This window comes from Glycine max, chromosome 8, assembly GCF_000004515.6.
Source record: "Glycine max cultivar Williams 82 chromosome 8, Glycine_max_v4.0, whole genome shotgun sequence".
NCBI lineage: Eukaryota > Viridiplantae > Streptophyta > Magnoliopsida > Fabales > Fabaceae > Glycine > Glycine max.
In genome coordinates this window covers 11,690,396-11,702,091 of record NC_038244.2, presented here as the reverse complement: position 1 = coordinate 11,702,091, position 11,696 = coordinate 11,690,396, and the positions used below count along the sequence as shown (strand labels likewise).

The window sequence follows — 11,696 nt, the reverse complement described above, 5'->3', positions numbered from 1 at the left end:
AACTAAAAATCTAAAATTAAAAAGGTACATATTTATCATGACTAAGAGTTTCATATTTGACCCTAATTGATAATTTCTTTTTAACTATTGAATAAAAAAACAAAGAGAAAAAGTAACACCAAATTCACACAACAGTGATTAAATTAAATGATTAGACACAAATAATTAACAGTTAAGATAGATTTTTTTAATGATAAACAGAGGGTTAAAACCAAAAGATTCACACAACACTTAGCTTATAAGAAAAAGAGATTCACGCAACACAGGCATGGCCCTCTCAACAGCCTAAGGGCAAAGAACAGTGTCTCCTCAACCGCTCCAAAGTCCATTACAGTACCAGTCTCCAATTCAAACACAAACACTGTCAGATCAGATTCTGTTTATATAATATATTCTAAGGCTACTTGAGGTTGAAGGGCACCACTACTCTGTCTTTTGGCTAACTACCCCACATGGCTCTCCTCCACAAGCTCGCACCTTTCACCTCTCTCTACACCAATACCCCCCATTCCCCACCACCCCGCCGCCACGTCATCATCTCCTTCTCCGTCTCACCCTTCACCGAGAAGCACTCCACAGAGCGCTACCAGAGGGACCAATGGGTCTACCAGAGCACCACTCAAGAGGGTCAACCTCAAACGACGCCGTTTCCTCCTCTCCCGTGCGATTCAGCGTCCTTAAGAGACGACGACATAGCGTTGCAGCTGCCAGAGCTGAAGAAGCTGCTTCAGGTTCTGAGGGAGAAGAGGGAGTGTATCAATGGAGAGGGTTGTGAGCCGGGGAATGTGTTCTTGGTGGGAACGGGACCTGGGGACCCTGAGCTTCTCACTCTCAAGGCTGTGAGAGTCATCAAGAGTGCTGATCTTTTGCTCTATGACAGGTTTTTTTTCTTTTCTTTTTTCTTATTATCCGCCAATGTTAGTAATTAGTATGATGAGAAAAATTGTTATGCACCCAAAGTGTATGGTAACTTTGTTTACTTTTAAAATAATGATCTTACAATTATTCAAATGGTGTGATTTGCGATTGGATGTCAGTAAAACTGTTTTAGATTGTCATTGCATGAGCTTAAAATCTTAGTGTGTTATGTTAGTGGGGAGATTCGAAGTTCGTACGAGTGACCATTTAACTATCTCTCTCTATGACAGGTTGGTGTCCAATGATGTGCTGGATTTGGTTGGCCCCGGTGCTAGGCTTCTCTATGTGGGCAAGACTGCTGGGTATCATAGCAGAACACAGGTAAAGATAATGTCTTTTTTTGGTTGTGGCAAGGTTTTTAAATTGTGGTTTTGGTTTGTACTTGATGTTGTGGATAAATGTGGTTGTTTGTGGTGGTGGCAATTGTTGTTGCGATGTGGTCATAGTTTTGTTTGCAATTTCTTGAGATATTGTGGGATTGCAAATGCTTTGGAATCTCCTTTGGAGGTGTGATCTTTGTTTTGAAGGTGTTGAGTTGTTTTGAGATCTTGATGTTTGATAAAATGGGTTTTTTTTATGGTTGATTGTGGCAGGAGGAAATACATGAGCTTCTTTTGAGTTTTGCAGAAGCTGGGGCAACTGTTGTGAGACTTAAAGGGGGTGATCCATTGGTGAGTTTTCGTTGGGATTGTTTTAGTGTGATTGTGTTGGTGGAGCAATTTGTATGTTAGTTTGTCGTGGCTTGTGTGATGAATAGATGTAGACGTCTTATGGCGCTTCTTGTTTGGTATTTGTAGGTGTTTGGCAGGGGTGGGGAGGAAATGGATTTTTTGCAACAGCAAGGTATCCAAGTGAAAGTTATTCCAGGTATGACTCGTGAATGTCAATGATTCAATTGGCACCAAACACCAATGTTCCATTGTTGTGTGTGTGTGTTTAAAGGTTTTTCAGAGAGTCATTATGTGGTTAGATTTTAGAACTTGAAACAAGTATCTCAAATTCTCAATCAATCAATCAATCGCAGGCATATCTTACACTTTATATTCTTACACATATTTTCAGTCTGTATATTTATATTTTTCTGAGCCAATTGTAGCAAGTCAATGATTAATCCAACTTATGTTGCCATGGTAATACGATTGATCCTAGGACCTCTTAGGCACTATGCACTGCATTTCCTTTTGAGAGGGCAAAAAGAAAGTGTTTTTTTTTTCATTTAATTTTTTCTACTTTTTAAACAATAGAAGGCAACACATGGTGTATTAGTGCATAGATTTAAATAGACTGGATCCTGTAGAAAGTTTGGCATTCCTGCAGCATATGCTACTGTTATTGAGAAAAAAAAATGAAAAAACGTGACTTCTATTCTGCCCACGTCACCTCTTGTTTTTCTTAATTGATCATGTTGTTTAGCATGTGAGAGAGAGACATCAGTGCATTTATGAATTATGCAATGGTTTCTAAAAGAAAAGACAGAACAGTGGTGATTCTATTGTAGTTAATTATTTCTCAATGCTTGCAGGTATAACTGCTGCATCTGGAATAGCAGCAGAGCTTGGAATTCCATTAACTCACCGTGGCATTGCAAATAGTGTGAGATTCCTCACAGGGCATTCAAGGAAAGGAGGATCCGATCCTCTCTTTGTATCGGAAAATGCTGCTGATCCGGATTCTACCTTGGTGGTTTACATGGGCTTGGCGACCTTCCCTTCACTTGCACAGAAGCTAATGCATCATGGTCTGTCCCCTCAGACCCCAGCTGCAGCCATTGAGCGAGGAACCACACTTCATCAGCGCACGGTAAGCATGATCTTATCTTCCTTTCAATATAGTTGTTCTCTTCCCTTCACATTGATTGAGTTGCTAATTATTAGTCTCTTTCCTGTGATTGCATTCATTTCCAGTCATTATTGTTGTAACAAATTAACAGGGCCTTGGTTTATTATGAAATGATCATTTTTGTTTTAGCATACTTGTAAAGGAACTCTTTTTGCATATGAAGAAGAATGAAGGGGGGCTTGCTCCAGTATCATATATGGAAACATAAAGAATAATTAATATTCCATCCTAAAATTTTGCAACACCTAAAATCATCGTGAAGGTGAGCTCTCCATTACAAAAATAAATCTACACTTGGAAACCTGTGACTTGAGATATATGAAAAACAGCTGATTGTTAAAGTTATGTGCAGACAACAAAATATTCATTTTCTCTTGACAGCGGGTCTCTACTCTGAAGATACTCCAGCTTTCCCCCACTCATCCCTTCACTCCAAAACAAAACTGTTACGAATTTATGATGCTTGACTGTATATTAAAGTGAAACTTTTTTGGGATGAAACACTGATTCCAAAGATTTACGCTTTTCCCACTTAACTTTCTGGACACCTCTTTTGCATGTTTTATTGTCAGGGATTTGATCCTCCATTGTCTTAGGAACATGAAATATAATTTTTTCAAGAAAAAAGCATAAAACAACATGGGACCCACCATATCCAATGCAGGGACCATAAGTCCATCATAGGAGTTACTGGTTCCTCTTTTAAAAATGGCATTTTGCATGTTCCTAAGGAAAAAGAAGAATATCCAAATCCTTATTGTTGGTGCCTTTGTAGTTGATCTTGACAAATTAACTGTAGTAAAAGATATTCAACAATTAAAGATTGAATGTGAGGGGTGTGAAGAAAGTGTACCTGACACTAAAGTCAAGGCTAATAGGATATAGTGATCTTAATAATGTTTTGTTTTAGGAGGTAGTTGTGAATTTGAGACATTTTATTTTGTACTTCTGCATGGTTGATATTAAAAACTGATAAATAAATACAATTGTGTGTGAATCTATATATAGCTGGTTCTTAATTCAACTTTTCCGGATGCTAGGTCCAATAGCTGATTATTTTGCTATGATGCAGGTGTTTGCTGAACTAAAGGACCTTCACGAGAAAATTACATCTGCTCAGCTGGTGTCACCAACGCTGATTATTATAGGAAAAGTTGTTGAACTATCACCATTTTGGCCAATTCCTACAAAAGAAGAATCATGTTTAATGCAGGCATGATGGATGTTGTCAAGAAATATTATTGTGAAGCTTGGTGGCAATGAAGGGTTACCTTGGTAATGAAAGCTTGCACAGAACAAGGGGTAATGATAAATGTAATTTGGATCTATTCAGGACGGGGGAAAGTAAGCACGCTATCTGATGTTTATGGAAATGTAGAACTTCTGCCCTGCTTTTGGGCTATCTATTGGAGTGTTTGGCATGGGCAGAGCTGTTTCAGAACCAATTTTGATTTTCCATGTTCCAGATTGGGAATAAAACAAAGTAATACACAGATTTACTCATTTTTATAAAGAAAAACACAGGTTTCGACTGCCGCAGTTATCTAAGTCAGGTAACTTGTTCCTTAGCCATTGGAGAAAATTTGTTCCATATGCTATTTAGCATCTTTCTTTCAGGAAGAAATATGGAGATGAGTGTCATGTCTGTGATTTCACGTGTTCAATTTATCAATGTTGCTATTCAGAGCCATTGATTCTATTTTTCATTCATGTTTTCTTGTAACTTGATGTTAGAGATACTGCCTTCGTCATGTAAACTTGGTGGTTATTAGCATTCAGTTTTGGTTTGCATGTGATGTATTATAATGTCACAGTAGTTATGAAATAAAAATCATGTAACTGATGATATCTCTTGAACAACCGTGTAGGTTATTCTTTGAATTATATGTTGTCTCGGATTTTTAAATTATAATTCAAGGGACTGAAAACTTTAACATGATGAAGGCAGAATATATTTCATTTTCCCCCTAAAATGCAATAACCAGTCCCAAGAGTACCAATATTTTACCTCATGAATTTCTTATTCCTTGATGGTTTATAAAAATTTAAGATTATGAATTAGTTTAATTTGAAAATAGTGCTGTCTGCCTTGACATTTTATTTGCAAAATGGTGTTCCATAAAATACATAATTCATTCCTAATGCCTTTGTTTTATTGTTTAGTCACAATTATTCTCATCCTTGTTTTAATTATCCATACAATGTAGGATTACATTACAGTTCTTTCTATTAATGTTATAGATGAAAAACATCGATGCATGTTGATAACTTCATGTGATTTAGGATTAGAAAGGAAAAAACAAAGAGGATCTTTTGTTGTGTGTCGTAATATTTGTGTGGGTAGTCTGTTCTTTTAAAGCATGATGGTTGTCTATTATAAGATTTTGAAATTATAGCCATTTGGGCCAAATTTTTAGGTTCAACATGCTTAGACACAAAAAATGAGTTTGACTGAAAATTGCAAGTCTCCAAAGTATTAAGTAGATAAAGTATATAATTAGTAACAAATTATATATTCCAAACTTTGTTTCAATTTTATATCATGTCAAGAACTTATGCCTTTTTATTTACTCTTTGTAAGAAGTTATTAAAAAGTTATTTCAAAATTAGAAACAGTCCAACCGTTCAATGAAAAAGAATTTTCAGATGTATTCTTGAAAAAATTGACGACAAATTAAAATGGAAAACTCTAATTCTTAAATAACGACAAATAACAGCTATGTTAATTTTTATTTATCGAACATTAATTTTTAAGAATGATTAATGCATTAGTTGACAATAGTTCCAAATAATCAAGGGGAGCTTTTTGCTTTTAAGAAAACAAATGTTTACAACCAAATTACTTGTAATTTGTAAATGAATTGGGGAGTTTACACGACAAAAAAAATAGATATAAGAATGTAAAAAAAGCTATAAACATACATATATAAAATTATGTTGGAAAAAATATTTCATTTAGTTTGTAATTTTTTGTATTAACCTGGAAAACTCATTTTGTTGTTCGATAAATAATTTTTTAAAAGTTTCTAATATTTTTTTAAACACTATTTGGAGTAGCGATTTTTAAAATGCTTTTTATATTTATCTCCAATTTTTATCCTTATATGTTTATCAAATTTTCTACTTATCTTTTTTAAACAAATCATAATTTTATTATTTTTAAGTTATTTTACACTTTTCAACTACTTCAATAGTTAATTTTATTGAATATTTTTAATTTAATGAGCTACCTTTTCAACTTCCTGCTAGCTTTTCAATTGGTTGGAAGCAGTTAACTTATTAAATTATAAGTATTCGGTGAAATTAATTGTTACAGTAACTAAAAAGTGTAAATAGCTAAAAAAAATGAAATCATAATTTATTTAAAAAAGGTAAGATAGAAATTTGATAAATATATTAAGGATAAAAGGTAAAAAAAAATAAAAAGCTAAAAACTAACATTTTAAAAAATACTACTTCAAGTAAAGTTTCAAAAAATGCTAAAAATAGAAGCTATTAAAAAAACTTGTTTGTCGAATAACAAAATAAATTTTTCAACTAGTAAAAAAAGTCAGAAACTAGTTAAAATATCTTGCCAAACATAACCATAACTATTTGTTTTTTGTTTGCTTATCCCTAAATGTAATTTATTGAAATAATTTGGAAACATGTTTTTTATTTGAAGAAATCATGTATCAACTATCAAGCCACGGTGTTTGGGTTGAAATTTATTTAACAAAGAACCAGGCCCAACGTTGATTGCGGTTTCTATTCCTACCCCATACATACTTCTTCTACACCTATTTTTTAAAAAAAATTACAAAGTTACCCCTATTAACTTCTTTTTCTTCCTTTGTTCGTTCTTTATTTTCTTTATACACCATTCATGTTCGTTTCATTTTGGCTGGGCTCCTCCTTTCATGTTGTGGCTAGTTTGGTCGAGGTGCATTGTCGTTGTGGTTCGTTGGCAATTTGTGGTTGTTGTGGTGAGTGTTGCGGTGTAACGATAGAGGAGTTAGTTTTTTTTCCTGCTACTTCAATCTGTGCAAATCTGTAATAAACATGCGAATTTGCAATATGTAAGAATCATACGGATTGACAATCCATATAATTCATATGAATTATCAATTTGTATAAGTTATATGGATTGTCAATGCATATAACCTAAATATTTTTTTTTAAAAAAATAAAAAAATAATTTTTATTTTACAAATTTAGTTATACTTTTTATAATTTTGTGTAAATATTATTATATTAACTAGTTTATGCAAGTGTATAAAATATAAAAATTTAGATATAAATTTTCATATATATGTTTATCATACGTAATGACAATTCATATGAAAGAATAATACGGATTGACAATCCATATGATTTATACGGATTATCAATCCATATAAATTATATGGATTGACAATCCATATAATCTAAATATTTTTAAAAAATTTAAAAAAAATTAATATTTTTTTTACAAATTTAGTTATACTTTTTATAATATTTGTGTAAATATTATTATATTAACTAGTTTATGTAAGTGTATAAAATATGAAAATTTAGATATAATTTTTCATATATATGCTTATCAATTTCAATGTAATATATTAGTATATGTAGTAAAAAAATAAAAAAATTGTGTATTAATATACGTTTAAAAACATATTTATTGATATACCGACATACTTATGCAGTGTAGAAGATTTTCAAAAAAATTCCACATGAAAGCTTTTTAAAATAAATAGATTTACTTATAAATAATTATAATTATGTATGGTGTCGTTACAGATCGTTAGTTTGTCATTGAAATTTTTTTAATGCTTTGTTAAGATGGACGAAGATCAGTGGATATATTACCACATAATGTTTGAAGAAGTTAATATGAATGAAGCCAATACAGAGGAACCTGATGTATTTGAAAATATTGATTGTTTTGATGTCTTCACTACTTCTCAGGTATTGATATGATTTTGTATTTTGTTAAAGTAAGTAAATGAATATCCCTTTAAAACTAAATATGTGTTATCCCTTTTGTGGGTGTTTGTTACCTGTAATGACGTTTTGCATTAGGCTCGCTTTGTTGCGTATGATATTGGTTTTATGGCGATGATAATGAGGTCAGACAGATACAAGAAAGAGAGGAATGACCTCATATGTTTTAATTGTTGTAAGATGAGTGGAAAATATAGGACATACAAAAAAAGTTTAATAAGAACAGTGACGGGAAGTAGAAAATGTGAGTGTCCCTTTACGCCGCGAGCAAAATCAATGTTGGAAGGTGAAGGGTGGATGGTGAAGTTAATATGTGGGAGTCATAATCATGCATTGCCTAAGTCATTCGTTGAAAATTCATATGTTGATCAACTAACTAAAGATGAAAAAATTATTATTGGTGGTGTGACAAAGTCAATGATGAAACTAAAGGATATTCTTCTCATTTTGAAGAAACATAATGCCAACAGTTATACAACAATGAAACAAGTATACAATGAAAGATATGCATATCGTTATTCTATAACAACTAATGAAACTTATTGAACATGATCAATGTATTCATTGATATAGACTGAATAATGATGTTGTACGTGATATATTTTGGAGTTATCTTGATGTCGTGAAATTAACCTATAATTTGATATTTCTTATAGATAGTACCTAAAAAACAAACAAATACATACATTATAAAATTTGCAATTTTTTTTATTTAACTATTTTAAATATATAAAAGTATTAGAATAGTTATTTACAAAATAATTAAATAACAAAACGATTTATACATCGATTTTTAAATAAACAAATTTATTAAATAAATTATTTATTTATTAAATTAAAATATAAAAAATAATTTATTAAATTAAATAATTGTATAAAATTAACAACAATAGTTATTTATAAATTATTTAAATAACAACAAAATTTAAACATTAAATTTTTTAAAAATATTAAATAAATATTTTATTAAATAAAAAAATATATAAAATTAATAAAAATATAGATTGGTAATTCATGTGGATAATACAGATTGTCAATCGGTATATGTTCAATACATAGGAAAAAGAAACACAGAGGCTGAGGGTGACAACAAAACTCACGACGACGATAGCTGAATGAAGACGGACGCCAACAACGAGCACACACGAATTGATGAAGATGAACCATGGATGGATGAAAATCATGCACGGATTGAAGAGAAGAAGATGAGAGGATTTGAGAGGAGAAATGAAAACGCGTGAATGAATGGTGCAAATGGATGGATTCCTAATCTGTATTTCACATTTAAGCATCAATGAATACAGGGGTAAAATTGGTTTTTCACTCAAAATGGTGAGTGTAGAAGAAATGGTACTAGGTGCAGGAAGAAAATCCATAAAACCAAACCAAATCAAAATTGATCTAAACCAACAATATTTACCTTTGGGCCAGAACGGGTTGACAGAATAATAACGTCAATCACTTGGCTGTTGCTTCCTGCATCCTTCTGGAATGTTTTCTTTTTACATTTTGAATTGATTATTTCAAAAGCCAAAATCTGTAATTAATCTGGAATATAATTTTATATTCTGGATTAGTCATTCTTACCACCAAATAAAGAATGCAAGAAGCTTCTTGAAGATGCAGGAAGCCAAGGCCCAATCGCTTACATTTGTCTTGCATGGGTAATGTTCATGTATTTTAGTACTTTGAATTAATGTTTAAATAGATATATGAATGATTAATTGGAATGCATCCTCTTGTTGGAAAAAAATTTAATTCCTCAAATTTTTAAGACTTAATTGTATTTTTTATGAGTTATAGGGACACACATTCTTACACATTTACACACTTATACAAACATACTCTCTCTAAATGGTTTAAATTTATTAAAAATTATAAAAATAAAAATAAAAATCCATTAAATATGATGTCAGATAAAGTGTTTCTAACATTTTTCTTGTATCCTTTGTTGAACTTAATTCCTCGATTTTTTACTTATTACAATTAAATTCTTTAATTATTTTTATCACTGCAACTAAATCATTCTATAAGTTATCTTCTCCCTAAAACTCTTAAATTTTCATTTCTCTCTCTCAAAATCTCTATAAATTGAACCCAATAAACCATTTTAAACTCTCTTTAACTCAAAATCTACTAATCAAAATATATTTTTTTTTTATCAAAAATAAAATATCCAAAATTTTCCCTTCCAAAATTTTAGCGTCACACACTGAACAAAATCTTGCAAATTTCATCAATTTTTTCTACTGTATAAAACTTTTAAATCATTTCATCTCAACTTCATCCTAAACTTCTAATTATTTAAGAAGAATATAAACACTCAAGGGCTTTATGTAAAAGAAAAATAAGAAATTACAAGACTTGATTGTAACAATTTAAAATTTGAAGGAATAAATTCAAGTAAAAAAAAAATAAGGGACGAAGATTCCACGTTAATTATGTCAAATGATCTAAAAATGCAATTAAGTTAAAGTTTAACCTCAGCTCTTTATTTTTTCCATTATATCTTTAATTTGATTAAAACATTTCAATATTTATCAATAGCAAGTTAGCAACAAAAACAGTGATTATCTGTGTGGTCTGGTCTATTTACCTAGTCTGACACCCATCTTTTCTGTGTTACCCAAACCTTTGTCTCCTGTAATTGACAAAAGACGAGTCCTGCATACATGTTATTCCTTCACATGTGTGGTTTAAAGGAAATTGATTCGTTGTAATTGCATTACCAGGACTGACAAAAACAAGTATTCAGTTCAATTATTGTCTCCCTTCAATTATTGTCTCCCTACATAACCTTTATAGCCCTTTGGAACCTTTGATGTTAGGAATTTTCCCATAATTGAGATTATTTTTAGCTTCTTAAAGGGTGCACATCTGAATGATGCCTTCTTAGATTTTCTTTTTCTTTTTTCTTTTAATGATCCCATAAATTTCCAACCAAACTTTAGATTTCTGGGCCATGTGGGGTCCCAATAACACCATGTCACACACACTACTCTGATGCTCAATTACACTGCAGGACATGCACAAGGCAACAACCTTGTTACAGTGTTACTGATACCTTGTCTCATGGGGACCAGTGAGTGGTGATCAAGGAATCTTAGAGCTTTTTGCTAGGACATTGTGCAAAGATAACAGGGTGGAGGACATACCCTTTTATTGAGAGAGATGATCCTGAATCTGCTGACGCACTACAATAACAAAGTCTTATCTCATTATGAATGACATGATATTATTTTACACGATTAAAAACCAATGTTTCAGACTTATTATTAAGCCGATGACTTCCTCCAAAGTCCTTGTTATTGCCTCTCGTTACTTTTTTATCAGACTAAAAATCATACAATTTGCTGACACACTACTCTACAGATTTTTTTGATAGATGAATATGATATTATGTGAAATCATACCAAAAACTGCTAGAACTAAAACTAGTATTGCATGCAAATGCTGATTGGTGAATGCTGGTGTTCTGCAGAGAAGCAAAGCAGTGAACAGTGCAAATGTTCAAGTTGAAGACTAGCAGGCAGATGCAGCAAAAACTGAAAAAGTGGCTAGTCAGAACTGTTACAATTTTATTTTAGAAGGTACCATTATTAAACTTGGCAGGTCCATCGCTTTCAAACTTTTCAGGTACAGATGATGCTTGTGGATAACATTGACAAGAAGATAAAACCAACTTTGAGTAGGTCCTAATGTTGTTTGACTTGTTTAATTGCCATTAACATTTGAAGTCATTCTCATATACCCTGGTACATGGGAACATGTTTACAAAGAGTGTCTAAATCTTAGTCCACCAATAACATGGTATGTTTTTGTTCAAAATAGCAGTCCAAGCCTTCTGCCTTGGATCAAGTGGATTTTGTGAATAAATTTTAATTCTAGTCGTTTTGTTGCTAAATTCTGGTCAAGTTCATTCTAGGAAAAAGGGGGGTTTTATTTCATGCTTCAGGAGATACATGTATATGTCA

At 31.8% G+C, this 11,696-nt stretch overlaps 1 protein-coding gene across 1 annotated transcript; it reads left to right on the top strand.

The window, feature by feature from the left end:
• Positions 1–259: 259 nt before the first annotated feature.
• LOC100810127 (uroporphyrinogen-III C-methyltransferase) lies at positions 260–4,614 on the top strand. The gene is made up of 6 exons (NM_001354949.1): positions 260–880; positions 1,149–1,239; positions 1,512–1,589; positions 1,716–1,785; positions 2,441–2,718; positions 3,830–4,614. Exons 1-6 carry the CDS (start codon positions 453–455, stop codon positions 3,974–3,976), a joined length of 1,092 nt encoding a protein of 363 aa, NP_001341878.1. The 5' UTR covers positions 260–452; the 3' UTR covers positions 3,977–4,614.
• The last annotated feature ends 7,082 nt before the right edge of the window (positions 4,615–11,696 follow it).

Excerpts from the sequence above, each read along its gene's own strand:
- LOC100810127 (NM_001354949.1), top strand. The coding sequence starts at position 453 with ATGGCTCTCCTCCACAAGCTCGCACCTTTCACCTCTCTCTACACCAAT. Across the intron at positions 1,590-1,715 it reads TTAAAGGGGGTGATCCATTG|GTGTTTGGCAGGGGTGGGGA; the intron begins GTGAGTTTTCGT and ends TGGTATTTGTAG. Across the intron at positions 1,786-2,440 it reads CCAAGTGAAAGTTATTCCAG|GTATAACTGCTGCATCTGGA; the intron begins GTATGACTCGTG and ends CAATGCTTGCAG.